General features: G+C 48.0%; 1 protein-coding gene across 2 annotated transcripts in view; it reads right to left on the reverse strand.

Moving 5' to 3' along the window:
• Positions 1 to 23,618: 23,618 nt before the first annotated feature.
• LOC124230868 (alpha-actinin-1) overlaps positions 23,619 to 27,596 on the reverse strand; it is a 94,874-nt gene continuing 90,896 nt past the window's right edge. The window contains exons 19-21 of one of the 2 annotated variants that reach the window (XM_046647307.1): positions 27,408 to 27,473; positions 25,980 to 26,138; positions 23,619 to 24,356 (exon numbers count right to left, since the gene is read on the reverse strand). In XM_046647307.1, coding sequence (XP_046503263.1) covers positions 24,198 to 24,356; positions 25,980 to 26,138; positions 27,408 to 27,473 — 384 coding nt within the window. In that variant the 3' untranslated portion in view covers positions 23,619 to 24,197. The remainder of the gene's footprint in view (positions 24,357 to 25,979; positions 26,139 to 27,407; positions 27,474 to 27,596) is intronic. The other variant, XM_046647306.1, reaches the window with a different exon arrangement.

Here is a 27,596-nt window from a genome sequence, read left to right on the forward strand (position 1 = left end):
GCCTGTGTCTGGGTGGGCAACAGGCTCAGAGACCCCTACGTGCCTTAATCGGTGCCTTAATCAGAGACCTCTATGCATCTTAATCAAATGGTCACAGCTGCAGCTCCACCAGAGCCAGGGGAGCCTACAGCCTCTCGCTGTGGCTTAAACCTCTGCACGCTCGAGCCAGGAGAGACCAGACAGTCAGTCAGCCTCCCCAAAGATGGGAGACCCATGTAAACTAACATCCTTGGCCCAGAGAAAGGAAAAGGGCCTGGACACAGACTGAGCCACTGCAGACCCCGATTTCCTGGGACCCTTGAATCGAGGTTCTCTGGGCTGGACATCTGACCCCACAAGGATATTAGAAACCAGTCAACAGGGCATCACTCCAGTTCAGGTACCAGGCAGTTTCAGAGAGCCTGGGCTGGCCGGGAGGGAGGTTACCTTTGTTCCTCAGGCCAGTGCTGTCTGGGAGAAGTATAACTTGAGCCATATACGTGGTTCTAAATTTTCCAGTAGTAACATGGAATAAGTAAAAAGAAACAGTGAAGTTAATTTTAACATATTTTATTGAACCTCATATATCCAAAATAGTATCCATCCAGCATGTATTCAATATAAAAATTACTAAGATATTTTTAATAACTTTATTAAGCTATTTTACATTTTTTACACTAAATCTTTGAAATCCAGTGTGTATTTTACATGTACAGCACAGCTTAACTTGGACCCATCACCTCATTTTAAGAGCTCACTGGCAGTGTGGGCTGATGGCTACGGGATCGGACGGCTCAGGCTGAGGCCCTGGCCAACCGGTCTGTCCACGTCGCTGCTGTGAACAGGCCCACACTGCAATCTGGCCTGGCCTTACCTCTTTCCATCTCTGCTCTCATCACGGTGCTTTGACCCAGGGGCCACTCACTGAGCCTTTGTTAGGTGGGAAAAGCAGCCCGTAGGACCGTCCTGGGATCTACCCAGGCAGTTGTGGGACAGGTGATGTTACTGAACTAGCTTCGTTTTGCCTGTTGCGTGAAAAGCTGATCACCAAGACGACAAGTTTGCAGCAGATAACAGGTTTATTCACAAGGCAGCCAAGCAAGGAGACAGGAGGAAAAATCTCAAATCTGCCTCCCCAAAAATGGGGATTAGGGATATTATGGGGTAGGGGTTACGGTGGTCTGAAGTGTGGGGATAGAGGATTGGAGGTAAGGAGGAGTGAAGTAATTGATGATCCACGCAAGTGTAGTCAAGCTTCGTGGCTCTTCTTGGTTGCGTGTTCACAAAATGGTGGCGTTAACATGACCTAAGGGTGGAACCTTTGACTCTCTGACACGAGGAAGTCACCTATTGGATACCTGCACAGGCCCAGTTGGTGGGTTGGTGGTCTGGACCAGCCTGAGCCGGAGAGGGGTCGACTCTTAGTTCCTGAAAAACAACTCAAGCATCAGTTACCGTGGTGACCCAAGCATCAGGGATGTTGTCTATGAGGAACCTGGTGGGAGTCAGATAATATGTTGCCTAAGCGGCACAGCTAGCAATGGGTGGGCAAACAACTCAAAGCTCCAATTAACAACTGCCTAAAAACTTTAGTTACCAGCTGCCTAATCATTAATGGCTAACTGCCCACCAGTTTCAGTGATGCTGTCAAATCACTCAGTCTACCCAGCATCTAACATCGGTTCCTCATGGGGAGCACGAGGAGCCCAGCAGTTGCCCTGCTTCCCTCCCAGGGCCTGTGGTGGGGAGGATCCAGCCCCATCACTTGCCAACGTGCTGTGACGGGCCTGATGGCAAGTAAGGGATGGGCTCACTCGTCATAATGCACAGCCGGTTACACTTCCCCCTCCCGTCTGAGAACCTTCCGCGTGCTCAGCTCTGCCCCAGGAACTGCCAAGGAGACCAAAGAGTTAGAAAATGGCTTCCCTGGCCTCAGGGAGGGCTGCCCAGTTCCATGGATGTCAAGTTGGACGTTCATGGCAGCCGGAAACCGCATGCACAGCCCAGCCCCCAAGCACAAGCCATGGAAGGGCAGCAGAAGGTGCAAAGGGAATGGAGGGTATGGAGCTCAGTGGGGGCTCAGTCAGAGAGAGGGGATGACACCCAACAATATTCCAGAGGCGGAAAAATCCAGAAGCAGAAAACCCACAAATGAGAAGCAAAAAAGAGCTACTGCCTTTCGTCAATGCTAAGATGTACATTTTTTCATAATTTATTATCTCTGAAATCTGGGTGCATCTTACAATTGACGGCAGCTCAGTTTATGTGGCAGGTTACTTTTTCTTTCTTTCTTTCTTAGATACCTCTTTTAAAAAAATTATTGAAATATAATTGACAAAATTGTAAGATATTTAAAGTGTACAAGATATACATACACATTATGAAAGGATTCCTCTCAAAAGACGCCTCTTAAAATTGATGGCGTGTTAGATTCAGTGAAATACAATGTTTTAAACAATAGCAGTCACAATCACACTTTCTTTCTTTACTTATTTTTTTCTGTCTCCTCATTTAGTCTTCACACCAGCCCCTCAGGAGATAGGATGGTCCCCTTTTTGCACATGTGGAGACTGAAGCTCTGGGCAGAAAAGAGTGGGACAAAGGCGCACAGGCAGAGATGGGATTCAAACCCAGGCCAAGGCAACTCCACAGCCCCTGCGCCTACATGTTGACATTCAACTTAAATCTGCACCGAATACAATGTTATTTACTGATCCCCTAGTTAGGTTGCAGGCCCCACGTTGGTTAAGTAGCACTTGTTATGATACAGCTCGTTACAGATAAGGAAAAAGACCTAGAGAAGTTAAGCAGCTTTCCCAAGGTCACACAGTAAGTAAGCAGCAGAAACAGGATTCGAACCCAGGTTTGCTGGGCCCCAGTGCCCCTGTGCTTCCTACTATATTGTCCTAGTGTCTGTCCTTCTAGATGAAGTGAAGTGGACAAGACCAAAGCCAGTTTGTCATTTCTGTCCTCACATCTGTAGGTCCTGGATAACTCTCCATGGTAGGTTCCTCCTTTCAGCTCTGTTTGGATCCTAATTATTCAGCTCCAAGTTCAGAAGCTTCCGGGGAGCCCTGGTTCATGGTTCCCAGCTCACCTGGTTTGGAGAAGCTCAGTAAACGGCCTCCCGGGCTGTCTCCACCTCCTGTCCTCCCCAGCTCTAATTGTGGGTTTCCTGTTGGCTTCTCAGGCCCACTGGGTTCTCTACTGGCCAAACCTGCCCCCCGCTCCTCCACCCACCCCGAGCCCTGGGGAAAGAGGCTGCCGGAGCTCCACAAGGTGGCAGTTTGGGGAAAGACACTAATTGCAAGTTGTCTCGCCAGCCTGGAACTGGCTAGCAGGATGGTCAGGCTGGGGCCCCACTTTCAGAACAGCTGATGACAGAAGGGGCACTGGGAAGGCTTGTCTGGGTCCCAGCCTGGGAGCAGCCCGTGGGATAGCAGGTCAAACCAGGGGGAAGGAGGGGACCAGCCCGAAGGAGGCTGAGGGACATCTCTCATTTCTTCTCCTCTATGCTGCAGCCACCCAACCCCCAAGGACCTGACATTCCCCCCACAGGCCCCCGTCTTCCCTTCCTCCCTATTTCCCGGCTCAGGCCTTATTCTCACTGACCCCTGTGTATTCAGTTTCCCCCTGCCAGGCCTGGTGGACTCCAAGTTTATGCTTTGGGTCTCAAGTCTCAGCTGGAAGACTGCTGCCTCCAGGCAGCCTTCAGCTCCCCCAGGCCAACTGGTCCCCTTCCCCTCTGCCGGGACACCCTTGAGAGCCACAGAGCGGCTCAGAGCAGGAACAGACTCTGACAGCAGAGCGTGGCAGGTGTCACAGCAGTGGCACTTTGCGGGAGTGGCTCCCACAGCTCCTGAGAGCTAGCCATGGGCACGTCCTCTCCACTCGGTGGTCGGTGACATCAGCCTGGCAGATGAAAATCAGCCGTGGTGGGAGTTTTTACACCACAGAAACCAGCAAACACTGCAAACCATGGCGTTTTTTTTTTTCTAGACAGCAAGCTGTTAAACACGTACTAGCATGCCACTGTGGGACGGGCATAATGGGGCTGGGGGCCCGCAGAGGGCCACTGACTTGGTTTGGGCTCCCCTAAAAACAGACGCTGATGTGAAGAGTTAAGAACAAGCAGTTTATTTGGAAGGTGATTGCAGGGAACAAAAGCACGGAGGCAGGGAAGGGAAGGAACTTATTTAAGGGGGTCTTACAGGCCATTTTGCCAACATGGGCAATCCTGGGGATGGCGGGCGGTGAGGAGCAGACCTCTGTCATCCACTGAGCCACGAGGAAGCCAGGGCGTTGATCCACCAGCCCCTGTGAGTCTTTGCTTGGGCGCTGGTTCCCTGGCTCTTCCAGCAGGCTCTGTGCTTGGACCCCGCCTCCCAGACTGTAAATCTCCAGGGCGGAGACGCCTCTCTTCTGCCTCCTGGGTCCCTGAGACCTTTCCAGGAAATCCATGAGAGCAGAACTAGTTTTATAACGATGCAAAGATATTAGTGTTCTGCCCTCTCGTTCTCTCATGAGTGTACAGTAGAATTTTCCAGAGGCCACGTGACATGCAATATTGCAATAGATTGAATGCAGAAGCGAATGTGAGAGTCCAACTGTTCTTTTCACCCAGATATTAAAGAGATTTGCAAAAATGTATTAAAAATACTGATCTTCTCACTGCTAATTGTTTTTGTTTTGGAAGATATATTATTCTTAAAAAGTTGCTGTTAGTGCCATTGAGTCGATCCGACTCCCAGTGACCCTGTGGACAGCAGAGCGAAACCCTGCCCGGTCTTTCTGCACCATCCTCTCGCCTTCCGGTGCTGTATCAGACGATGCTCCGCTGCTGTTCACAGGATTTTCAGGGCCAGTTTTTTCAGGAGTGGGTGGCCAGGTCCTTCTTCCTAGTCTGGCTTAGTCTGTAAGCTCCACTGAAACCTGTCCACCATGGGTGACCCTGCTGGTCTTTGAAATACTGGTGGCATAGCTTTCAGCATCACAGCCACATGCAGCCGCCACACTATAACTGACTGACAGGTGGTGAGGTTCCCTGACCAGAAACGAACCCAGGCCTTGGCGATGAGAGCAGCAAACCTTGGGGCCAACCTGGCGGCATAGTGGTTGAGTTTGCATGTTCCATTTCTGCAGCCTGGGGTTCACAGGCCCAGGTCCCCAGCGTGGACCTAGCACAGCTGTCAAGCCACACTGTGGTGGCATCCCACATAAAAACAAGGAAGATTGACACAGATGTTAGCTCAGCAACAATCTTCCTCACAAAAAAAACAAATAAACAGAGAGCAGCAAACCTTAATCACTAGACCACCAGGGCTAGCTTCTTAAAAAGTATTTTATTATAAATATGACAATATTTACATTCCTTGTTATTTGTAGTCAGTAAATAGTATGTTAAATTTTTCTTAATTTTCATTTATAACATGGTAAACATTGTTAGAAACCAGAAAACTGGCCCAAATGGAGTCACTTATGCTAAACCCCACATCACCGAACCAAGATTTAACTTAATTACAGTTTCAACTCTCCCAGGAATAGGATTTTAAACCAGTCAATCAGAACCTGGTCAGCACCTATGAGGTCATCTGCCTGGTAGCCCCCTGCTGTCCCCTAAGGAAAGTGACCTTGCCACAACCAATCTGCTTTTTGCTAATAGAACTTCGTCCTGCTCCCTTCTGCCTATAAAAGTCTTTCATTTTTTATAGCTCCTCAGAGCTCCTTTCTGTTCGCTGGACGAGATGCTGCCCAATTCATGAATCAATGAATAAAGCCAATGGGATCTTTGGAATTAGTTAAATTTTTTTTTCAACAACTTTGATAGCTATAACCTATATGAACAAAATCTTTTTGGGATACACAACACTTTTTTTTTTTAAGATTTCATTTTTCTCCCCCAAACCCCCTGGTACATAGTTGTGTATTTTTAGTTGCGGCATATGGGACGCCACCTCAGCATGGCTTGATGAGTGGTGCCATGTCCACGCCCAGGATTCAAACTGGCAAAACCCTGGGCCGCCGAAGCAGAGCGTGCGAACTTAACCACTCGGCCACGGGACTGGCCCCTACACAACGCTTTTAAGAGTGTAAAGGGGTCCCGAGACCCAAAAGCTTAAGAACTGGGGAGTTACTGTTTAATGGGCTGAGTTTCAATTAGGGAGGATGAGAAAGTTCTGGAGATGGAGATGGATGATGGTGATGGTTGCACAAGAATGCGAATGTACTTAACGCCCTACAACTTACACTTTAAAATGGTACATTTCGTTATGTGTATTTAACCACAATTTAAAAAAAATGTTTGAGAATCACTCTAGGCTCAGCTCAAGGAGCAGACTGCAGACATGTTGTGGAGACCACGTAGAGAAGGTTCTTTGAGAAGAGTTAGGCCTGAAACTTTAAAAACAAGGAACATGCCAGATGAGTGCTTCACGCATCATTATCTCTTCTTTCAGCAACCCCACTTTATAGATGAGGAAACTGAGGCTCAGAGAGGTGGAATGGTTTGCCCAAGACTAGCACCCTTAGGATTTGAACCCCCTCGGCTGAACCGTCTGACCCCACTGGATCCTTAGACCCCAACGTCACAGTCAACCCAGACAAGGGGCTCAGCTCCAACCGAGCAAAGCTTTGTCATGACAGTATACAACTTAACCCAAGGTGGCCACCCTCTATTTGAAAGGAAATACCCCATTCCCACTACAGAGCTGTTTTACAAGATGCTTTGTAAGCCAGTCACTTTTCCGATCTTTGAGCCTTATCCTCTCAGCAGGGGACCCAGATAGGTTGCAATGCAAAACCCCCATCACTACAGACATGGGGGGGAGGCCAAGCTCGCAGGTACTCAGGGACGTGCAAACCAACACTATGGGGACAGCAGTCATCTCGTAGGAGGGACAAGCCTGGCTATTGGACTGTGAGCTGCTGACCCTACTTCAGAGGCAGCAAAAACTGAGACCTGCACACCCTCTCTACTGCAGCCGTGGGGTGGGTCCATCCCCACTGGGGGAATGTGACCTGGGTCAGGCTGAGGCACAGGGGAACCACAGGGCTATGTGACCTGAGCCTCAGGTTGGACTTGGTCCTCATCACTATGTTTATAGATACTTTGATAAGATTTGAAGGGAAAGTTCATCATACAATTTAAATCTGAGGCCCATTATGAGGCCACAGAGCCTATGAGAAGTGAATTAAAATGCTAAATTAATCCTGCAGGGATTTGGGACACATCCATTTGTTAAATGTAAACACTTAAAATGTGGACTATTTTGTAACCCCAGTTTCTCTGGTCTCCCTCTCCTCATCTCTGTCCATACATATGTGCGAACGTGTTTATAAATACACACATAAGTATATATATATATGTGCATATATATATATGCAGTGTCTGTCTATACACACTCACCATGTATGTGTATATATATACATATGAACCTCATACCCCTAGAAGTCTAACAGACTCTAGGGGGCTGGATGGGGAATTTGGGGAAAGGGACAGGTCTGGGGTGCCAGGTAGACCCAGTGACTTCTCCAGGCAGAGCTCTGGGTCAGAGCTGGGGACCCATGGACAACAGGCAGCAGCCCCTCTCCGGCCACACAGTCTGCAAGAGCCTGCTAGAGGCCAGCGTTTCTGGTTTCCACCTAGAATTAACCCTTTGGGGTTGCAAAGCACAGAACAGCCTCCCAGCCCCAGGCACATAGAAGCTGCCAGGGCAGAGGAGGAAGGAGTCTTTCGAGCTCCCATGTCCCGTCCAGTCTGTTGAAACAAGTTGCAAATGAATAGTGAAAACAGGGCCACGTACAAGCTGATTGCTCCATGTCAGTTATTGTACTTCACCCTCCCGGGATGGCACCCTGCCGAGGTATTCTTATTCCCGCTTTAAAGAAGAGATCAGGAAGTGGGAAATTTAGAGAAAGTGGCCAAGCTGGGATTTGAACCCAGGCCTCACTCTAAAACCCTCTCTCTCGCCTCTGAACCAAGCTGCTCCATGGTGAGGAACTGTAAAAGTGACCTCTATTTGCATGGCTTTCAATATTTTCTATTGCTTTCTGTGGAAAAGATGATTAATTTTTAAATTATTATTTTTAAAGGGCCCTTTTTCTAATGGAGAAATTGGAAAAATATAAATAAAAAGTTAGTCAGAACAGGAGAAATTACAATGGATACCACAGAGACACAAAGGATTATAAGAGAATACTATGAAAAACCATATGCCAACAAATTGGACAATCTAGAAGGAATGGATAAATTATTGGACTCATACAACATCCCAAAACTGAACCAAGAAGAAATAGAATCTGAATAGACTAAACTAAGTAAAGTACCATAAAGAGAAGATTGAAACAGTAATCAAAAACCTCCCAAAAAATAAAAGTCCAGAACCAGATGGCTTCTCTGGAGAATTCTACCAAACTTTCAAAGAAGATTTAATACCTATCCTTCTCAAACTATTCCAAAAAATTGAGGAAAGCAGAACACTTCCTAACACTTTCTATGAGGCCAACATCACCCTGATCCCAAAGCCAGACAAGGACAATACAAAGAAGGAAAATGACAGGCCAATATCACTGATGAACATAGATGTAAAAATCCTCAACAAAATTTTGGCAAACCGAATACAGCAATACATTAAAAGGATCACGCACCATGATCAAGTGGGATTTATACCAGGGATGCAGGGATGGCTCAACATCCGTAAATCAATCAACATGATACACTACATTAACAAAATGAGGAACAAAAACCACATGATCATCTCAATAGATGCAGGGAAAGTATTTGACAAGATCCAACATCCATTTATGACAAAAACCCTCAATAAAATGGGTATAGAAGGAAAGTACCTCAACATAATAAAGGCCATATATGACAAACCCACAGCCAACATCATACTCAATGAGGGAAAACTGAAAGCCATCCCTCTGAGAACAGGAACGAGACAAGGGTGTTCACTCTCATCACTCTTATTCAACATAGTACTGGAGGTTTTGGCCAGAGCAATTAGGCAAGAAAAAGAAATAAAAGGAGTCCAAATAGGCAAGCAAGAAGTGAAACTCTCGCTGTTTGCAGATGATATTATTTTATATATAGAAAACCCTAAAGAACCCATCAGAAGACTACTAGAAATAGTCAACAACTACAGCAAAGTTGCAGGGTACAAAATCAACTTACAAAAATCAGTTGCATTTCTATGCTTTACTAATGAACGTACAGAAAGAGAACTCAAGAATACAGTCCCATTTACAATTGCAACAAAAAGAATAAAATATCTAGGAATAAATTTAACCAAGGAGGTAAAAGACCTATGCAATGAAAACTGTAAGACATTATTGAAAGAAGTCAATGATGACATAAAGAAATGGAAAGATATTCCATGCACATGGATTGGAAGAATAAATATAGTTAAAATGTCCATACTACCTAAAGCACTCTACAGATTCAATGCAATCCCAATCAGAATCCCAATGACATTCTTCACAGAAATAGAACAAAGAATCCTAAAATTCATATGGGCAACAAGAGACCCCAAATAGCTAAAGCAATCCTGAGGAAAACTAACAAAGCTGGAGGCATCACAATCCCTGACTTCAAAACACACTACAAAGCTATGGTAATCAAAACAGCATGGTACTGGTACAAAAACAGACACACAGCTCAATAGAACAGAATTGAAAGCCCAGAAATAAATCCACACATCTATGGACAGCTAATCTTTGACAAAGGAACTAAGAACATACAATGGAGGAAAGAAAGTCTCTCCAATAAATAGTATTGGGAAAACTGGACAGCCACATGCAAAAGAATGAAAATAGACCATTATCTTTCACCATACACAAAAATAAACTCAAAATGGATCAAAGACTTGAAGGTAAGACCTGAAACCCTAAAACTTGGACAAGAAAATATAGGCAGTGCACTCTTTGACATCAGTCTTAAAAGGATCTTTTCGAATACCATGTCTAGTCGAACAAGGGGAACAAAAGAAAAAATAAACAAGTGGGACTTCATCAGACTAAAGAGCTTCTGGAAGGTAAAGGACACCAGGAACAAAAGAAAAAGACAACCCACCAACTGGGAGAAAATATTTGCAAATCATATATCCTACAAGAGGTTAATCTCCAAAATATAAGAAGAGCTCACACAACTCAACAACAAAAAGACAAACAACCTGATCAAAAAATAGGCAGAGGAGATGAACAGACATTTTTCCAAAGAAGATATACAGATGGCCAATAGGCGTATGAAAACATGTTCAACATCACTAATCATCAGGGAATTGCAAATCAAAGCTACACTGAAATATCACTCTACACCTGTTAGAATGGCTATAATCACCAAGACAAAAAATAACGAATGCTGGAGAGGATGTGGAGAAAAGGGAACCCTCATAAACTGCTGGTGGGAATGCAAACTGGTGCAGCCGCTATGGAAAACAGTATGGAGATTTCTCAAAAAATTAAAAATAGAAATACCATATGACCCAGCTATCCCACTACTGGGTATTTATCCCAAGAACTTGAAATCAGCAATTCAAAGAGACTCATGCACCCCTGTGTTCACTGTAGAATTAGGCACAATAGCCAAGACGTGGAAGTAACCCAAGTGCCCATGGACTAATGATTGGATAAAGAAGATGTGGTATATATACAACGGACTACTACTCAGCCAAAGAAAAAGACAATATCATCCCATTTGCGACCACATGGATGGACCTTGAGGTTATTATGTTAAGTGAAATAAGCCAGACAGAGAAAAACAAACACCGTATGATTTCACTCATGTAGAAGATAAACAAACACATGGGCAAAGAGAACAGATTAGTGGTTACCAGAGGGGAAGGAAGTTGTGGGGTGCGTAAAAGGGGTGAAGGGGCACATTTATATGGTGACTGACAAATGATAATGTACAACTGAAATTTCAAAATGTTATAAACTATTACTACCTCAATAATAATATTTAAAAAGTCAGCATGATACCACCACTCAGAAATAAACACTGTACATTTTGGGTGTATTTCCTATATCTCCAGGTATATTTCCTGTATATTGTCATTCACCAATATATAAACACAATCTTGGGATAGAATGTATTTATTATTGTTAAAAGATCAACGGAGGCATATTAAAAATTTTAAGTTTCTCTGAGCAAAAATCGATTCGAATCAGGCAGCATCCAATCTGGCAGACAGAAAGGAGCTCCGAGGAGCTGTACAAAATGGGAGACTTTCATAGGCAGAGGGAAAGGAACAAGGAAGTTCTCCTAGGAGAAAAGGTGGTTGGTTATTGCAAGGGTACTCTCCTTCAGGGGATGGCAGGGGTCTGTCGGGCAGATTACCTCACTAGTGCTGACCAGGTGACTCCTGAGTGGCTGGTTTAAGATTCCATTTCTGGGAGAGCAGAAACTATAATTAAGTCGTGGTTTGGTGACATGGGACTTAACGTAAGTGACTCCATTTTTGGCCTGTTGTCTTGTTTTTACCAAACCCAATGAGGAAACTGAGGTTAAGAGAATGGCCCAAGGTCACGTAATTGGGAAAGGAGGAGACTGGAGCTGAACACAAGCACATGGACTCTGGAGTCTCAGCTTTTAAACGATGGGGTTCAGGACATGCTACCCCAAAATATGGCACCTGGTGTGTTTCAAGCTGAAGGAATTTGAGAAACGGCAGGTGCAGGAAGGATTGTCTGACCTTCTCCTGAAGCAGGTGATGAAACCCTCACGTGAGAGGTGCCCTCCCCATGCCCGGAGGAAAGGAACAGCCCCATCTCCAAGATGGCGAGGCTCCGAGAGGACTCTGAACGAAGGCCCCACTAGGTCCCCCAGTTTGTACGGCTCTCAGACCTTTTGTCCTATCACCCTTCTCCACGGCTTCCTGCTCTTCATCAAACCCAGCATAAAAATGCTCAGGGTTAACCATTTCTTCAGGTCTTCACTTCCTCGTGAAGGCTCCCGTGTCACTGAAAACTAATATTAAATAAATTTAGATGTTTTCTCTTGTTAATCTGCCTTTCGTTACAGGGCCCAAGTCGAGGACTTAGAAGGGTAGGAAGAAAGATATTTTTTTCCCCTACACAACCCTACAATTTCCTTTATATCCCACTTTGGGCTTAAATTTCGAGCACTCCTTCACGCCATCATGCATTCCTCTCCCACAGTTGTTGGTAATACTTTGTATTTCTTGGGGAGCAAGGTTTAGCCTCACCAAGGGAAAGAAAGCCCTCAGCAGCACCTGACACCTGCACACGTTGCATTTAGCTTTTCTCAAACTGGAGGGCTCAGGCCTCGTCCCACGAAGCAGCGCTGGAGAACTCACTCACGGTCTGTGTTCTGCCCAAATCACAGAAGGTCCAGCAGAGGCCCCCAACACCCTCAAGGCCTTGAGCCTGGGAAACTACCAGGCCTGTGGCCACTGCCCCAGAGGGCTCTCCCGTCTCCCTTGGTGCCCTTACTCGGCTGTTAGGCTGCCCAGGCCTTCAGCTGGGTGCAGCAGCAGCAGCAGCAGCAGCGGGGCCCAAACTGTGAAAAGGCTGGCTTCCCTCCTCCCAGCCGGCCTCCGAGTGTTCATGCTGCTCTCATTCTTCGGGCCCTGTGCCAACCCTGGGCTCACCCGCGCAGGATCTCCTCCCTGCAGAGGATGTGTCCTCATTTGATAGTATTCTGTGGGCTCCCCTGAAAAGCAGCCCCACAGTGACCAGGACTTGGCTCCCAGATGGCCTCACCTTCCCCCTCGGGGCCTTTCCTGGGGATTAGCTCCTCCAGATACCAGGACTAATGCCACCTGGGGCGGCTCCTCCACAGGTCCACCAAACCCTCAGTCAAGCCTGTTCATGGCAGATGGGGCATGTCAGCTCGACAATACTATTCTGCTCTTACTCTGTGCTTAAAAGAACAATACAGTTTCAGAGAAGCAACTCGATGCAGGAAAGGGACTCCGAGTCTCTAGGGCAGCCAATCGTGGGAGGCAAATATATGGGGCACTAATGGCAGATGAGGGCTAGCTTTAGCAAGGTTTGTTCTGTAGATGCCTCTGCCGTCTCTGGGTTGATGAGGGTCTGGAGTTTTCTCCAGTGATTAACTTCTGGACTTCTTGGTAGAGAGGGGAGGGGGCACCTTTACAAGTTTATGTCCTGCTTTTAGGCAAATAGGAGGAAGGAAGAGAGCTTTTCTTGTATCTGCTTCTTCTCAACTGTCTTCAGCTCAAAATAATCCTAATGCTGATGTGGCATATTTTGGGGTGGAATCAGGGGAGACCCATGGTAAACACACAGTGGAATGCCACGTGAAAGGAACCTCAAATTAGGAGGAAGAAGGGAAAGTAGGGACTCATTGTCTCCTGGAGGTTCACGCCCTGGCACCCGCATCTGCCAACTGGGGACATCAACCTTCAAGAGTCACCAAGGAGGGGAAATGAGATTGTGTGTGTGAGGACACCTATCAAGATGCTTGGCATGTAGACGTTACTTGAATCAGAACATATGACTCTTAGAAGGTTCTTCCTTATAGCCAGACAAAGTCTCCCTCCTGGTAATGATGAGATCTTGATGTAGTGCTGCCCAAAGTATGGCCCGTGAACCTGCTGAGATTTGTAGGGGAGGACAAAATTTTTCATCTACACTTCTATCTTCTTTGGGCTGCCCTATTAGTTAAATTGTCATAAGACAGATAACACAAGAAAAGCAAATTTAATTACATATGTATGGGAGCCGCAGAAAAATATGAGACCCAGGGGCGAGTCGGGCAGTTGAGGCTTATACGCCATGGTGAGCTAAGGAATGGGATAGGGGCCTGGGGCTTCAAAGGGGAGGAGGGAAATTCGCAGGAAGATAAGAAGAACAGATGTTTGGTTATTAGATGTTTGCCCTGCCATCCATAGGTCTTTCAGGTAAAAAGTTACCTCTGGTAATAGCTCTCTTTCTGGGCCAGGCCCCCTATCTAAATTCCTTTAGGTAGTTAAGGTAGAGGTAAAAGTTTGTCTGAAGTCTGCTGATCGCCTTCATCCCAAAATAATCCACATGCCAAAGTGGCATGTCTTGAACTCCTACAGTCATATTTTGGGGTGGCAGATTCTGATCCCCTGAAGATTACTTACTGGATTCCACCCAGCATGTCCTAGAGATAGAGCCCCAGTCGTCTTTGCTCCTCTTAGACCTACTCAGTCACCATCTCGGGGGACAGAGCCCTGGGCTCTACATCTTTGACAAACCCTTGAACAATTCTTGGGCAGAGCAAAGATTGAGAACCACTGATAAGGTGAATGAAACACTGCTTCTGGAGATTAGCGAGACTGGGTTCAAATCCCAGCTAGGCCACCAACTTAAGATTTCTACGCCTTGGTTTCCTGTTTTTTTTTTTAATGGGGATAATAATAGTATGCGTGGAGATTAAATGCACATAAATTTCTTAAGGCCTGGGCCAGCACAAAGTCAGTGCTCCACAGTTGTCAGCCATTGTCTTTCTCCTAGCAGCCATGCCCGGTTGCTTCTGCTGTCCCTCTGTGACACAGATCAAGCTCCTCCACCAGCCCAGGAATAACCCAGCTGGGACCTGCTGGGAGCAGGGCAAATGGAAGCCGGGAAGGGTGTCAGGGTGAGGCCTGTGGTTTTGCTCCCTGCTCCTCTCAAACTGTGACACACTGTAAGGACATGTTTGGCCACTGGAGGGCAGCATCCACCCAGCTCATTTTAAGACCAGCTTTCTCAAAAGCAGCATTTTCTGGGGTTTACTGGACACTGGGTTAGTTTCTTTACCCTAGGATTTCATTTGCATCTACCCTACTGCAGGCAGCCCTTAGTGGATAGACGTGTCCTAAAATATAACCCATAAAGAGAAGTTTTGCATAAAGAACCCTGCTTTCCTCTTGCACTGAATTATAAAATGAGCATTTTGTTCGTAAACCTGGGGTCTCCCACAGAAGCCCAGGGAGTTTTCTGAGTGCCCACATGCCTGACCACCAGGACTCCCCACTCCTCCCACAGGCGCCCAGAGAGCTCCCTATTTTCCCACTCTGCCAGCTGCGGGCTGCACATGAAGAAACATGGAGGCAGCCCAGAGCAAGGTGGCAGCCCCTCCCCACATGCTTGGCACTCTCTTCCCAATGCAGCAGCAAGGATGTTGCTCCAACCAGCAACCCGAGTGTTCGTGCAGTATGAGGACCAGGCATGGGCCTCCATCGCAACGTCACTCTCCCAAGCATGTCCCTGGGAATGGTCTGTGTCTTGGTAAGGGTTACCCCCAAAGTAACCTCTGGATGAGGGTGTGCTGTGAGCTCAGTGGGCAGCTAGACTTAATCTCGTGTGGAAACGCTGAGAAACAGTGCAAAACACGTGCCTCAGAATCCCATGCGAGGGGGAGGTAGCTGGGGTATTCATTCCCCAAGCCCTGGGGGCTGCTCTTGGGGCTACTTTCTCGTCGCCCACCCCACCCTCAGGCAGAATGGGAATCCATTCCTCCCCAGTCTCACAGATGACGTCATGCTTGTTGACCCGCCAGCGTCAGCATCTGGAGAACGTGCTCCTATGTCAGTTTCGGGGGGAAGCAGAGTCTTCTCAGTGGCTTGCAACAAACAGTCCTGACACACCCACACTGAGTCCAGGTGGCCTGGGTGAGGCCGCACCCTCCATTCCAGGGTGAACACACAACACAGGCCAGGCCTAAGCTGATGAGCCAATTCCATTGCCCTGGCTATGGCCACCATATTGCACACCTCCAGGGGATGTCTTTCTCTTCTCAAGAGTGTCTCTTTGCTAGACTTGAAATTGCAAGGTGGTGAGGTTGGAGCCCCTGGCAGCCATTTTGCCACCTCAGAGGGCGGGGCCTGAATGAAATCAATCCAGAGAAACCAGGCGCTCCTGGCATCATGTGATGCCCTGCCCCAGGCACCTGGGAAGCCAGCATTTCCTCTGGACACTTCAGTTATCCTGGCCAGTAAATTACCCTTCTGCCTTTACCAGCTTGGGTTGGGTTTTGTCACTCTTGCACCCAGAAGGGTCCTAACCAATATACAACCTAATAGTGTGAGAAGCATCATCCACAAATGACGGTGGCTTGCATACAATCCTGAGTTATTACATCTAATCACCTCATGCTGATTGTGTATGAAACCAAAATATCCCGCTGTCTCTCTTACTCTCTCCCTCTCTCTCCTCCCACCCACTTTGGCTCCAACTTGGCTGTTCAGTACAGAGCACTGGGCTATGAGTCAGGAGACCTGGGTCCTCACCCTAGCTCTGCCTCAGCCTACCACTATAACCTGGAGCGAGGCAACCAATGCTCTCAGGTCTTCACTTTCTCCTCTGTCAAATGGACAGGTTGGACTCTATGACGTCAAAGCTTTTCCAACACTGGTTCTGTGGACCTTCTTTCCCTTCATCCCACGTTTAGCTAGTCACTGAGGCCCATTTAAGTTCCCTTGCAAATCTCTCACCTATTCCTTCTCTGGCATTCCCCACACCATCACCTTTGTAATGAGAATGGCTCCACCCTTTCCTCTTTAAACACTGCTTTCACCATTGGATCTAAATTTAGATCTAAATTTAGACCTAAGAAGGATTTTGCAGTCAGTTGAGCCTGGGAGATCCCCCCAGAAAATTCTAGAAGGACAAGGAGATATCTCTGTTAATTCTGACCCTCAGAGTAAGTCCCAAATAAACCTCAACCCCTGATTTTCTCAGACAACTTAGTATCATTGGTTGTGTCCTGCCTGTCCCTCCGACCTCCGTGCAAAGTGTACATCCTTTTATAGTGGTTAGGACTTCTGGTTGCATCTATCCAAAACCCACTTGAGCTAGCTTGAGTTAGAAAAGGGAGATGCGTCACAACACCCAGGGATACAGTTCCTCTCACTCACAGGCTTGAGCTGAAAAGGGGGTGGGTGTCTTCCCTGCTGTGAGCATCGCTTCATTCTTCTTTCTTGTTAAAGACCAGCTTTCTGTGCTTCTCGTCCGCGTTGGCAGGGACTGTGAGCGCCAGCAGCTTCTGAGTTTCCAAGCTGCTGGGCCGGCCCAAGAGCAAATTAACAGCTGTAAGCTGCTTCGCCACACTGCTGACTCATCTTAAGTCTAGGATTCTTCTCTCTTTTCTGTGAGATTCTCCCACATCTTCCCACCTTTGAGTTGTATACGGATTTTTTTAGACTCAGTTTCAGGATTTTACAAATATCCCTATGGAATGTAATTTTATAAGATTACCTCCATCATTATTGCCTTTTGAGGACTTTTTGGATCCTCATTCTCTCGTTTACCTTATTGGCTTCATAACAACTGTGAGTTTGGTGAGCCCAAGTCAGTAGGACTTGAACAAAATAAGACCAACAACTGATCCTTACAGCATGCAGAAACCTCCAGGCAAGTCATCAGATTCATGAGCCAGCACCCTCTGGGTGTGTTCATTTACGTAGCCTCTTAGCCCTGTAGTGGGACTCTCCATCGTCCCCACCAGGACTAGAGGAGACACTTGTCTGCATTTCAGCAAGGACTGAAACATCTTTATATTGCTCTTTCTGTAGAGCCTGGTACCAACCCCCAAAGAAGACAATGTTTGTCAAGCAGCATCTACTCTTCCTGGACTGGGCTGCACCCAGGCATCACTGTAACCTGTTACAAGATGTTCACAGACCATCTGCAAATGGTTTGTTTCCAGCAGCCAGCTCCTGCAGGTATTAGAGTTTGCAAATCTCTCTTGCACTGTTTGTTGGAAAAGTAGAACTTGAGGAGCTAAGAAAGGATGAGTGGAAATGGAAGATGCAAAGGAGGGAAATCAGAACGTATAAATTAAGGTAATCTGTGATGAGAATGGGGTTTTACATCCCTAGCTAGCCGAATTACATAAAGTAGGTTTAGGATGAATCTTTCTTTTGCTCACTCATCAAAAATAGACTCCAGAAGGTTTTTGGGAGTTGACAGGTAATCCATTCCATGGGCCATACCTCACTGAATCTAGGATACAATCAGATTTGTAAGATGCTCCATTATTTTATGAGCCATCAAGAAAGAAAAAGCATAACCAATTAAGTTGAACACAATGCTTTCTTATCATTCAAAATTTTGTTATATACTTCATGTCCTCATTTATGAACATTATTTTGTACTTATTGAAAAGACTCTTTCAGTCTTATTTAGACATTTATCACATCACTCTTGTGCACAGATAAAAAGGAAAGTATGAGTAAAACAAATGTGCTAAAACTTCCTCAAATGCCGAGTCCAACTCTTCTGAATTCCTCGTCAGCCTTTAAGGGCGTTTTTCCACACAGCATTTCCTCTGTGCCATCAATAGCACTGATAATGCTGCATTTCTTAAGAGAGTGCTCCACTTGATCACTAGGAGTTTCTTTCTGTGTACCCATTCTGCAGGCTTTGATCCTGGGGTTTGATCTTACTAGAAGGTGTTAATGGAAGTTTTCAAGACAAAACCAGAACTCGCATTCCTGTATCGAATGCGTAGGCAATGACACCAAGCTATGACTGCCACCTGGCCAACAGCAGTAGTAGGACACCATTAATTCTAAAGTGAGATTGGTTGTAGGCTGCATCCGAATCTCAGAGATGTGAAAATTGATGATGAATTGAGGTAACTCTTATAAGGCCACCTTTTGGGTTATCTGTCCCACCTACCCCCGACCAATGGCCTCAGCCTCATCCACTGATAGGCATCATCGTGTCAGACCAGGCCAGGCTGGGCCAAGTGGGTCCTGCAAACTTGGAATTGGGACTAGCCTCTTGTGAGGAGGAAACGTAGACATGGGGGCACTGTGAGGTCCGCCTCTCCCCCAACGGGGGTCATGAGCAGAGAAAGCTGGGCACAGGAGAGGAGTGAAGCCGACACAGGGAGGGACAAAGATACAATGGAGAGAAAGCAGGCTCTCAGCTCCCTGAGGGCTTTCTGGGTGCTGTGGATGGTCCCCACCTGAAGCTGGGCTGCCATCTAGCTCCTGCGTTCTGCGGGACATCCTGACGCCTATCTCCCCTTTGTCTGGCTAGTTGGTCCATGCCACTGGCAAAGGGTCCCACGCACACCTTAGCTGCGTTTGCTCAGGTCTTAACTGCATTTCAGACAGGAGCCTCCCTACTACTCTTGGGGCTTTGAAAGTTTGATGGTCACAAAATGACTTCTAGAGCTATGGTTTAGCTGAAGGACCCTACCAGGCAGTGTCCTGTAAACTTTGGGCCCTCTTGGCCTCAACATATGCTTCCATCTCTGACTTCCAGGTTTGTTGGGTGCTGGGTGTGAGAGGGGCTGGCTGGCTGCCCAGTGCCATCCTCCAGGGCACTGCACAGAGATAGGACCCTTCAGTGTTTGGGTGTTGTTTCTACTGCTCAGTTACCTCAGTTCTGTCCCCCTTAGTTTGGCCTCGACTGGGGGTGAGGAGCAGCCTGTAACCTTGGAGACCTTCTCCATGTGAGGGTGTCTACCCCATTCAGGGATTAAGCCCTCAGCCTTCAGCCCCTCAGCCCAGTGCCTCTAACCAGTTGAGCTAACGGGCCCACCACCTCCTGCTGGGCCGTCATTCTGGCCCTTTTGGGGTTTCAGAGCTTTGTAGCTTCCGTCTCCCTCCTCTGTGGACTCACATTTTTAGGCTTGGGGCTCTGGTCCAGCAGCTAAGGAACTTCCCAAGGGCCAATGTTGCAAGCTCAGCCTTCAAAGCTGGGGCGGTTTCTCCAAAGCTTCAAGCCTCTGACACAGGTCACTGATGTCAGGGAGGCAGCCAGGCTTCCCGGAGGCCTGGACCATGGAGCATGTATTAGTTTCCTGTGGCTGCTGTAACAAATGACCACACATGGAGTGGCTTAAAGGAATTAAACACGAATTTATCATCTCACAGTTCTGGAGGTCAGAAACCCACAATGGGTCAGAAGGGCTGGGGAGACCCCAGGGGAGAATCTGTTTTCTTGCCTTTTCCAGCTTCTAGAGGCTGCCCACATTCTTGACATGTGGCCTCACATTCCAACCTGTGCTTCCATCGTCGCATCTCCTTCCCTGACTCTGACACTCCTGCCTCCCTCTTATAAGGGCACACTTGGATAATCCAGAATGATCTCCCCGTCTCAAGATCATTAACTTCATTACATCACAAAGTCTCATTTGCCACGTAAAGCAACATCATCACCGGCTCCAGGGAGGAGGACGTGGACATCTCGTGGGGACCGTTACTCAGCCTACCAGAGTCCAAAGACTGGAAGAGGACTTCCCTTATTGGTATTTTTCTTTAGGCAGGCCTTTTTCTTTAAGAATATTTAAAATAGCATTTAACAACAAAGCACAGCTGATTTTTTAAAAAACTGTATTAACAAGACTTACTGCCACTTATTAAACGCCCACCCTGTGCCAGGCACAGGAGACAGGAGCATTATCCGCCCATTTGAGGAGGTCATCTGCCCAGGTGGTAAGTGGCGGGAGACACCAGGCCCATGTGTCTCCACTGAAAGGTAGTGATGTTGAAAGAGGTTGTACTTCTTCCCTCAGTGACCACAGGGCAGGCCTAGTCCAAGGCTGTTTAGGTCGGACAGCTCAGAAGTGCTCCCTTCCACTCATGCCGCCCTTGGGTCCCCTCCACGCTGAGCACCAGAGGGCCTGGCTCAGGCTGAAGAACTGGCAAAGCCGCCAATCTCTCCTTACACATAAGGAAATTCTGTCTGTTCTCGGTGCAGGTGACTCAGCCTAGTGATTGCATTCTTTGGGCACTGATCCCATGTCCAGGGCATAGCTCGGAGCTGGCCCAGTGATGGAGGACACAGCACATTTCTGAAACCATCCTGGGACTTGAAATGGTCACTAGAATTTTGCTAAGAAGTTGACAGGCCAGAGAGAGAGGAGCTATTTTCATAGCTGACCTTCACAAGGCTGTCAACAAAGTCTCTATAAACCTATGGACAGAGGCAGATAAAAATACAAAAGAAATATGCGCTCCCTCCCAACCCCCCCCCCCCCCCCCAGCACGAAAGAGATGCAATGAATTCATCCCACAGAGGCAGGAACAATTAACTGCCACCCGGGTCGGGGTAGAGAATTCCATCTACCCAATCATTTAAAGTGAGTTGGAATAGGTGACAATGGAAATTGGGCAGGGTGAAATCCAAAAGCTGCCTGGGGAGGAAGTGATGCAACAGGTTGCAAAACAAATGCCAGATGAAAGACATGGGCTCTGGGACCCTGGTGACATGGCACAGTGTCTATTAGAGTTGATGCCGTGAGTTCACCCTGGGCCTTGGGGGAGTCGCCCCGGAAGTGCATGAGCGCCTCATCTTGAGTCCCGGTCTAGAACCTCCAAGTGGTACCTACCACGATTCTGATCCTGTGACCCAAAAAACCAGCAACGAGTAGGAAGGGGACTTGAAGCAGCCTATTTAGAAGTAAAGAAACAGATGAAATAAATCAAACTCTTAGTATTAATACTTTGGTGCGATCAGCAGTTTTGCATGAATCATGGACAACCTGTGGATTCATTTAGGGGGCTGGAACACGTAAAAGAACCCGGCACATATTAGCTTTGTTGTTTACACCTGCGGTGTGTAATTGAAATTAGACGTGCGATTTTAATTTGGGAGGTGTAAGAGAATTGTTAGTAAACTGCTTTGGACTGTTCCAGTAACTTCATTTAGACATTTATAATATTTCCATTGCTTTGTGCCAAGCAAGACTTTGCTGCTTAGATTTGAATCTGCCTGGGTTGGCAGTCAACGTCCTGGAACTATTAAAACTGGGAAATACGTTTAAAATATTTAAAGGAATTTAATAAAGTTTGCAAACGGGGTTAATTGCAGGGGGTATTTAATCTGTTAAATGTATGAATGATCAGGACAAGCAAGAGTGTTTTTATTTTTGCAGAAAAATTACATTATCAATATAATAAGATCTGCATGATGACCTTAAAAGCTAAAGAAATAGATTTTTAAACTTTTACCTAACAGATTGAAAATTACTTTAAAGTAAGTATAGTCATTTGCACACATACGAGCACCCTTGAACACGGAGACATTCAAACCAGGGCATTTCTCAGAAGGCTGTAGAATAACTCAGTAAGCAGTTTCGTTCAAATGACTCATTTTTTTTTTTAAGTGAACACATAAGGAAGCCTATTGATCAGACCTCTGGAAACTGAGGCATGCTAAAGTGCTTGCACCTGGGTTTAGCAAACTGTCTAGTTGGAACCACCGAACCACCGCCCCTCAAGGCCTGTACACCGTGCCCTTGGTTACACTTGCGTGGGAATAGCTATAACAAGGTACCTTGTGTATCCGCCTCTCTGAAAAGACTTTGACTCCGAGACCAGGCTCTGGCCTCGTCTCACCGTCTTCCCCACGGAGCGGCAGCCACAGCAGACCTACACTGAGCATTTACCGGACTTTCTACCAGCCAGCGGTAAAACCGATAGGAATGTTTGCCCAAAGCAAATGCCAACCTCTCTCCCCGTGTCCTTTCTCCTTAGCAGCCTTCTTACCTCTTTCCCAGGGCAGCGGGCAGTCCAAAAACTTATTGAACTAATTCCTAAACAAGAGGGCCTCATACTCTAGCCTGTCATCTTTGGCTCCAGTTCACTAAGTTCTGACTTAGCCTTAGTCCTCCTAAGTGAGAGGACATATCATGTCAACGGCTTTTTTAAGAGATCGCTCAACTAATCCTTGAAACTTAAAATAAGATTAACTACAGCTAACATTTATGTATGAACGTTCTAGAAGCTCTGTGTGTTATAACACTGACTTTCCAATAGCACCATCATCCCACTTAACAGATAAGGGAATTGTAGTGCACGGTTTCCCATTCTGGAAACAGCAGTCATGGATTTGAACTCTGGCAGTGGGACCCCACAGACCCAACTCCCTGTACCCACTACAGCAAACTGGTTTGACTCCTAGGCGCAGCCATAACTGGAACACAGAGCTACAGCTTCAGCTGCTAAATGACATTTCTGCAACTGCTGCACTGCTGTTACTGACTTCACTACTGACAGTCTTCAGTGCCTGCACTTGGAGGAAAGGTCTCAGGGAGGAGGCACAGTAAGGAGAAAAACAAGCTAGAGCAGTGTGCACAAATCCCCCGGGGAGCTTGTTAAAACACAGATTCTGACTCAGAAGGTCTGGGGTGGGGCCCCAGGTGATGCTAGACAGCTGCCATCGGTGGGACATTCTGCACAGTGAGGGATGAGGTGACTCTTAGACAACTCAGTATGCCCCCTGTGGCAAAGATAAAAGGAGTGGTGGGCACACAGAGCTGTTTGATGCTGTGGAATATAAACAAAGGTGGGGCTTATCATCAAGGAGTCCCTTACACATCCAGGACCTTATTTTCACCTCACAGGAGCCTTGTGAGGAAACCACCTTTTCCTTTTTTAAAGTGACAAAACTCAAGTGTAAGAAGATTGAAGGCACCAGGGTCAAAAATGTCCTCGAGGTGGGGACAGGGCCCCACACCATCCTTGCCCCACACACACTTCTGGGAAACGGTAAGCAAGGACTAAGCTGGGAGCTGTCATGGGCGCATCATTGCTTTAGTACAGTGGGTGCCAAGCAACAAAGTTGTCCACACTCTGCAATTTTATCCTGACCATTTCTAATAGGGAATATTAAAATTTTTAAAAAGTGTGTGCTGATAAAGAGGCTAACCATACCTCTTGACTTAAAAATGAGAAGCCAAGCCACATAAATTCTCTTCCTTAAAAAACAGCCATTTCAAAAGATTTTCTTTAATATCATAAAATATCTTCATGGACAAGTGAGCTAGCAAACACACATGCACCAATGTGCCTTCTGACAAGTTTATCCCTGCCCCAACCCCCACTCCCACATCAAGGCGGACATGAGATTAGAGAAATGAATACAGCAGATGGAACAGATAGAAAAAAGAAAGAAATCGATAAAAAGGATGGAATATAACATTGTGCTTGGTTATTTTCCTATGTCACAACAAAACAAAACATTTCGGTGCAAATAGTTAATTTTTCCTCTTTTCCATTTAAGTCTGGTGGAGAAAAAAATACTTTTTCTATAATAAAATATGTGGTTTTTTAGTTTTTTACTTTTTTTAACGTAACTTTTTTTCTTTTTTGCAGAAAATAATCTGTAAACTGTCACTTCACGGGCAGGGAGGCTCGATGCCACGTGGGGCCCAGCTCGCCCTGGCCGAGGCTGAGCGGAAACCACACCCGGGCGGGGAGAGGGGCAGCGGAGGTGCAGGGCGGGCGCTCAGGCGTCGGGGGCGAGGGCGCTGGACCGGCCGGGGCGGGTCAGAGGTCACTTTCGCCGTAGAGCGCCGTGGAGAAGGACATGTAGTCCAGAGCACCAGGCACGGCGTCGGGGCCGGCGTAGGGGGCCATCCGCGCGATGCAGTACTCGGCCTGGTCGGGCGGCAGCTCCCGGCGCAGCTCGTCCATCGTGATATAGTTCTGCGGAGAGAGCGCGGTCAGGGCGGCCTGGCGCCGGGGAACCTCATTTGTGACATTAGGTACCACGTCCCACCCCCATTCTGGCCCCCTCCTCGTACTTCTGGACATTTATACACACACCTATGCACACATCCACACGTGTATGTTACACATGCATATGCATGTATGCGTATACACACACATGAAATATGTTTATTTTAAATCTCATACTTTAACCCGTTTCCAAACTAATTCCAAGGGCTAATTGAACCTATAATAATAACTCAGCTGGAGCAGTTATCAGCAGGTAGTTTGGGGGAACATAGCGGGACCCCACAACTGGGCTCCATGGGGTCACATAATTTCAGCAAATTACAATGAACACCCATTTGGGGCATCACTGCCACAGGCAGCTACCTTAACCATGTTTGCAAAATGTGGGCCTTCCCCCATCCCAGTGGCTCCAGGCCTGGGCCTCTGCTTTCCCCTGCCTTGGGCTTGCCATGACAGGTCTGCTTGGAAGCTGCTTCTTTTGGGAGCCTGAGGCTCCGGAAGAGCCCACTGAGGAGCTCCAGCCCACAGCTGGGCCCCCAGCTCCCCGCCCAGCTCTGCCAGGGTCCTCTAGGAACCAGTGTGAAGGAGGGGGGCTGCCCTCAGGTCACCCCAAAGTCAGGAGACCGGGCCCCTTTCTGGGCCTCGGAGACCTCTCTCTAAAGCGAGCCACTCCACCTAGGTGGTTTGTGAGGGTCCTTCCACCTCCGAGGTGCTGTGACCCTCACAGGATGTCCTTGAACTCAACTCAGGCCTTTAGGAAGCTCTTCATAGGTTCAGTCTTTACTCCATTATAGATTGAGACGTTACAAAAATTATACTCCCTACCGGCTTTCGCTTTTCGTAACTGAATCTTTTCAGGTCTGAAGAAAGGATGGCATAAGGATCATCCTGTGAATTTCACAGAAAGGAAATCTGGCCTCCAGACTCCTCTCCTCCCTAATTTCCACGGGATGGCTCCTACAGATCCCTGGGCTAGAGATGTTGGTGGGTTTGAGTGACATGCAGGTCCACCAATGATCATCTCAGATAGCCGAGACCTGACCTGGGCCTCTGGTCTCCACAGAGACAGCCTGCTGCATCCCTCCCAATTTTCCACTGTCAGGCGGGGCTTTGCAGAGAGCTGGGGAAATTTGGAAACCTGAGGCTGACTGCTGCTCAGGGTGGAAAAACGAGACCTGCTTCCCTCTTGCTCCCCACAGTCCCTCATGCTGCTCGCCCCCTCCATGCCGTGCCTGTGACCCAGGAGGACGGAAGGTGAAGTCTGAGCTCTCAGATGGACTTGCCATCACCCAATCACATACTCCAGCCCAATCTACTGCCCTCCACCACCCATCATTTCATCACAAGTACGAAGGAGTCCCTCAGTGACAAGCAATACGCCTGGCAGGGGACCCCATTAAGCTAATAGTGTGTCCTAGCACCTTAGCTGAGCCCAAGGTGTTACAGATATGGGGAGAGGTTGATGGCAGTGAGAGGCCCAGTGGGACACTGGAAGAAGGGGCAGTGGAGGTGCTCACGATCTCCCCTCCAGATCAGCGTCCAGCCAGTGCCTGCCACGCCAACACGGTGCCCACACCACAGCAGACCCACCTTGTCCCCGGCCAGGATCTTGAAGGAAGCCATGACTTGGTCTGCTGTATCTGTGTCGGCCGTCTCACGGGACATAAAGTCGATGAAGGCCTGGAATGTCACTACCCCCAGGCGGTTGGGGTCCACAATGCTCATGATGCGGGCAAATTCTGCCTCTCCCTGGAGAAAAGAGCCAACCCCAGCCCTGTCAGCCTCTCAGCCACGGCCGCTGGGAATCTCTCACCCAGTCAGCCTCTCAGCCATGGCTGCTGGGAATCTCTCACACGGAGCTGAAGCCCCCGGGGTCTCAGAGGAGCCTGAGGCTGTCAGAGCAGCCCCTGACCTAACCTGGGTTGTCCTGAGGGTATGACAGGGACACAACACCCAACAGTGAAGACCTGGCTCAGGGCTTCCCACCCCCTACACAAGCCTGGGCTCCCCTTGGGGCAATAACGATAATGCTGATAACAATGTTAACAATGACTAACATCCACGTAGCATCTACTATACACCAGGTGCTATTCTAAGTGCTGTGTATATTTTAGTTCATTTAACCCTCACCACAACCATAGGTGGTAGATGTTTATTATTTCCATCTGATTCCCAGATGAGAAACCTAAGGCCCAGACAGGTTGGTGACTTGCCCAAGGTCACCCACAGTAGGTAGTGGAGCTGGGACTGGAACTCAGGCTCTCTGGCTCCACTCCCTGTGCTCTCCTCACCACCCTGCACTTTCTATGTGCCAGACACGTGCACAGCACTCATGTGAGTTCCTTCATTTAACCCTTACCACAGTCCGGCAGGGTTCCCCTCATCTCATCCAGGCCCCCACACTCGTGATGGCAGAGCTGGGCTTACTCCCAGGGTCACTGCCTCTAGAGCCATGCCCTTGGCCCTGCACTGGGCAGCCCGGGGCTCTGCATTTTGCACCACAGCCCAGGAGTCCCTGGCTGCCTGGCGAAGGCTGCTGCCTGCTCAGAAGGCCTGCAGGAGGGCAGGCAGCTGAGAATGGTGCAAAGGAGCCCGGGGCCACGGCAGAGGCAGCAGGCTTGGCTGCAGCCATCACCAGGGAAAGGGGAGAAATCGCCATGCCTCGTGTGAGATGAAGCAGAGCCAACCCAAACCTAGGATGTCTAAACCACCAGTCCTGCCTGGTAGCCTTGGGGCCAGCCCAGCCATCCTTGGTGGGAGTGGAAAAGCCCGTCTCCACAGCAAATACCAGAAGACACAGTGGCACAGACTGAGGCGAGAAGGCCAGGCTCCAGGACACACACAGGCCCCGAGGCTAAGGCCGGGTTCAAGGCACCATCTTCCCCAAGGAGAGGAATCTTGAGCGCCCTCTGGGGAGGGCAGCCCCTGGCCTGAGGGCCTCCAGCTTGCCATGGCCAGGACATGGCCTCTCACCAGCTGGCTGCCCCTCACCAGGGCAGAGGATGGGGTTTACATTACCATGTTGTAACCCATGGAGATAAGGCAGGCGCGGAAATCATCTGTGTCCATCATGCCTGTCTTCTTCTGTGGGCCAGTGGCACCAAGACACAAGGAAGGTCAGAGGCGAGAGGAGGAAGGGTCGGCCCGGGGCCAGGAAGACAGGGCACAGAGGGCCGGAGGGGAGGACGAGGCGGACGGTTTGGAGGT

Source organism: Equus quagga, chromosome 20 (genome assembly GCF_021613505.1).
Source record: "Equus quagga isolate Etosha38 chromosome 20, UCLA_HA_Equagga_1.0, whole genome shotgun sequence".
Lineage (NCBI taxonomy): Eukaryota > Metazoa > Chordata > Mammalia > Perissodactyla > Equidae > Equus > Equus quagga.